The sequence below is a fragment of the Chrysochloris asiatica genome, unplaced genomic scaffold (assembly GCF_000296735.1).
Source record: "Chrysochloris asiatica unplaced genomic scaffold, ChrAsi1.0 scaffold00007, whole genome shotgun sequence".
In the NCBI taxonomy this organism is placed as follows: domain Eukaryota; kingdom Metazoa; phylum Chordata; class Mammalia; order Afrosoricida; family Chrysochloridae; genus Chrysochloris; species Chrysochloris asiatica.
Window position 1 is genome coordinate 6938609 of NW_006408525.1, and position 4734 is coordinate 6943342.

At 36.3% G+C, this 4734-nt stretch overlaps 1 protein-coding gene across 1 annotated transcript in view; it reads right to left on the minus strand.

The window, feature by feature from the left end:
- The window catches only part of APPBP2 (amyloid beta precursor protein (cytoplasmic tail) binding protein 2), a 96600-nt gene that overhangs the window by 11585 nt on the left and 80281 nt on the right, over nucleotides 1-4734 (minus strand). The window contains 2 exon segments of the mRNA XM_006833631.1: nucleotides 1177-1342; nucleotides 2780-3034. Coding sequence (XP_006833694.1) covers nucleotides 1177-1342; nucleotides 2780-3034 — 421 coding nt within the window.

The following is a 4734-nucleotide window of genomic DNA, read 5'->3' on the forward strand; positions in this document are numbered from 1 at the left end:
GCATTGAAAATTATGTTGAACAAAGATCCAGCAGCATCACAAAAAACACAAAGGAAAATATCAACTCATACCTATGTGTAATGACACTGAAGATAAATGGAGTGCATGTACCAGTCAAGAGACAGAGAGCAGAATGGTTAAGAAAACAGAATCCTATAATATGCTGTCTACAAAAGACAGATCAAAAAGATGGAGATAGCCTAAATGCCCATCAACAGAAGAATGGTTAAGCAAACTTTGGTACATATACACAATGGAATAGTAAAAATGTTGAAAAATGATGACCTGTAAAATGTCTCACAACATGATTCAACCTGGAGAACACAGTGCTGAGTGCAATCGGTCAATCACAAAGGACAGTGTCTAAGGTGAAAAATGGTTTTCTTGATTAAAAAAAATAATCTATGATGGTTACAGTGGAGGGGGAGGGAAAGTATTCATGGACTAGAGGTTAGACATATGTTAACATGGGTGACAAAGCAAGCAATACACACCAAGAGTGAGGTTAGCAGAGGAAAGATGAAGGTAGCAGGAAACATAGGGAGGAATGCTAGAGTTCCAGTGAATAGAGGTAAATGCTGTGAACTGATGGTACACGGAGGGGATTGCAATCATGTAATGAAGTTCTGTATATGATTTACTGAATGTAAAACTGATGATCTGCTCTGTATACTTTCACTCAATTCATAACAAAAAGTTGAAAAATAAAACATTATAACTTTTAAAAAATGCACATCTTATTTTAAATAGTAGATGAATAAATGATATGTTAATCAAATGTTATTTAACACTGGAAATCAGTAAGTGACACTGATAGGTAAACACAAATGTATTTCACTATTAATGTTCACCAGACATATAAAAATACATATTGTTTTATTTCATGTTCAAAACCAAGGAAACCTGTGTATAGCTAAGAGTATAGGTCATTGTACAAATGAGTTTAAAAGAACTACTTATAACTGTAGTTGGCACTCTACTGCCATATATTTTAGTATTGGCTTTAAAAATCAATAAATCACCATTAGCAACATCCCAGATGATTTTGGAGTGGTTCCTACTCTTTGCAGCTCTAAAAATATTTAAATCTTAGTATATAATATTTCACTTACACAGAATAAATTCACAGGCTTCTCTCTAATCAACTGACTAGAGCAGATTTAAAAGGTAACATACCAATTGCTATGGATCGCAAATAAAGCTTCTCAGCATTTTCATATTGATTCATGTCATAATTGTATAATGAAGCCAGATGGCCTACTGAAAGGGCTACTTCATAATCTTCTTGACCAAGAAGTTGCTCTTTAATCTGAATTGCTTTGATGTGCATTTCTTCAGCTTCCTGAAAGACAATAAGCCGTATTAATCATCAGATTATACTGGTTTTCATTTCAACAATTCTTACCTAATAAACAGGCCAAAGACATTTTATGGATGTTATAAATCAAAGAACATATTTATATTGTTCCCAAAGTTACCTAAGACAAGCATTATCAGCTTTTGGAAACTAGTAAATTGATAACTAGAGAAAACTTGTCCAGATAACAAAAGAATTGTTAGAAGTTAAAACATTCTAAAATGAAAATTATCACTTTTAGATAACACATTCTATAACTTTCTTGAATCTTACTATGAAATTCATTATCATAATAAGTCAGTTTACATATAAGCATGTTTGACTTTATTTTTTAGGTATTTGGTCAATTTTTGTTTCAATAATCCATCCCTGACTGAGAACTATGTAGACTGAATTTTTATTTAGAAATTAACTATCTTAGGCAGTGACTCTTATCCTTTTTTTTACTGTAACTCTAAAATGAACAACACTAAGTATTTATATCTCAGAATTCTAAAAAGGAACTAAAGTAAGTGTAACTTTATTACTAGTATCAATAATACATGAATATCTGCAATATCTAACCTTTTATTGCAAACCTACCCTATGTCAGAAATTCCCAAGTGCTGTTCATATGGTAGCGTAATGGTTACGAATCAGGCTGCGAACCTTAAGGCCAGCAGTTCGAAACTACCAGCAGCTCCATGGGAGAAAGATGAGGAGTTCTGCTCCCGTAAAGATTTACAGCCTCGGAAACCCTATACAGGGTCGCTATGGGTTGGAAACGACTCGACGGCACTTAACAAAAACAACAACAACAACAAGAGCCTCCTCTGAAACCTAGTTTCAATTCTATTCAATTGTATTAAGACTTTATGATGGCCATTTGTTGTTGCTGTTGTTAAGTACCATTCAGTTAGCTGTGGGTTTTTGAAGAGTGGCTGGTGAGTTTGAGTTAGCTTGATATACTTTTTCCCCAATCTATGATTTTTAGTCTACTTTCCTCTGTGTGTACGGTGTATCACTTATAGATAACACACTGATGGGCCCTGTTTTCTTATTCCTCCTCCTTTTTGTCCCCTGCTGGGTATGTTTGAATGTCTACTGACATTCAGTATAATTATTGGCAGGTATTAATTGATTGCCATCATTTTGCTAGGTGTATATTTTTGTGGTGCTGCTGGTTCCTTTGTTCCGTAATTCTTTTGCTGCATTCATTTTGTTTGTGCACTTCGTCATTTTCTTCATTGTTGTTCTTTGCGTTAAGTAGTTTTTATGGTTTGACATGTCCCATGGCCCTAATTTAATTTTTTGAATCTTATTTTATATACTTGCTGTTTTCCCAACTCTCTTGTCGAATGAAATTAACGAATAAAGGATAAGTATAATTAATGTATACTCTATTCAACATAGTGATACAAATCCAGAAAAATAGGTTTCTACCTTAAATTTTCTCATTGACTGATAAAGTCTCCCAAGGTTTCCATAGTGTTTTGCAGTCTGGACATTAAATTCTCCAAAAGCTTTTTTAGCTAGCTGGAGCGAAGACAGGTGCAAATCATGAGCTTCTTGCAGCAGCCTCTGTTCAGTTTCTTTATTATGACAGTCAATGGCAATCTCCTCTAAAATGAGTGCTGTTAAGAAAGCAGACAATAGTGTTCTGTTCGTTCTTGTTAGGTGCCGTCGAGTCGATATCAACTCATAGTGACCCTATGCATAAAAGAAGGAAACACTGCCTGATCCTGGGCCACCTCAAAAGTGTTGTCAAGCTTAGCCCATTGATGGTGCCACTTTGCCAATAAATCCACTGGCCAGAAATGAATATGAATGTAATGTAAAATTAAAGTCAATAAATGCTTACTGAAAACATTTATATGCAATTATGGGTTATGCATTAGGCTGCTAATTGCAAGGTCAATACTTCAAATCCCCCAACCACTTCGCAAGAGAAAAACGAGGCTTTCTGCTCTCATAAAGATTTATAGCCTTTAGAAACCCTAGACAGGTTGCTATGACTTAGAGAATGGACTCAGTAGCACACGGCAGTGTAACGAATTCAGTTTTTAAAAGAAGGTATATAGTCTATTAACCAAAACCCCAAACCCAATGCCATCGAGTCAATTCTGACTTACAGTGATCCTATAGGGCAGTATAGAACTGCCCCAGAGTTTCCATAGAAAATAAGGCTGCCCCCATTTCTAATCGTGGAGAAGCTGATGATTTGAACCTTCTGGTTAACAGCCAAGTGCTTAATCACTGTGCCACAAGAGCTCCTCATACAGCTTATTACTTTATACAATTGGTTTCTATTTTACTAGATTACTATATTTTTGCGTGTAAGAATTTTTTTTTTTTTAAGTAAAATTAAAGTAGGAGGAAAACGCAAATTTTGAAGTTATATAACTGTGTTAAGGAGTAATTAAGCACTGTTGAAAATTTTGAAACCACGTTTTGTAAAACAAACCTTTAACCAAACACAACTAAAAGAATTGGTTTTCTACCACTCACCTGATCAACCAAACTAACCAAGAGATAACTCAACAATGAAATCACATTCAGGGCTTCAAATTCTATCTAAAGCCTTAAAAAGTACCTATAATCTTTTAATAGTTCGTCTAATTCTAGGAAATTCGTACACAGTAGCACACAAAAAGTAAGTAAAAGAGATTTAGCAGAGAACAAACAAGATGGCGGATTGGGTGGAAGTGTAGTAGGGAGCTCCATCAGCAACAACACAGAATATCCAACCAAGCGGGCTCAGGCGATGATCCCAGAACTCTGACCCACATATAAAGGAATATTTATAAGGTTGGAAGGCTTACAGCTGGGGGAATTTGTGGCAGAAGCAAGAAACCCATTGTTTTCTAGTTCAGGATGCTCAGTTGCTCCAGGAACACCATCTTGGGTGAGATCAAGCAGGGGAAGGATAGGAGCTGCCACAGACACCTGGCAGAACCACGGAGATAAAGGTGTGGACATTCTTTTCTTTTGGTATCTGTTCATTGGTCCCTTGCTGTCTGAGGACCTCCATTCTGGTGAATATAGGGGTGCCTGAGCTAGTGGACACCCCAGCCCCACCCTTGGGGGGTTCTACTACGCATGCACACAGATCTCCTCAAAATTTAAAGAGACAGTTTCCACTTTAAACCAAACGGCCACAGCCGGCCCTGAACTGTTTATCACTAGGAAAAAGGCCTGAACGGGGATTGTAGAGTGGGACAAGCAGACAAAAAAGGAAATAGACCAAAAATTAAATCCAGAAGTTACGTCAAAACGATCAACAGTGGCATCTTGAAATTTCTCAGGAAGAAGAGTGAAAAGGAAAGCCCATTTCTTGATCACATCTACCTGGAGGCAATCAGAAAGCACAAAAAAATACCAAAATACACACCCATCTA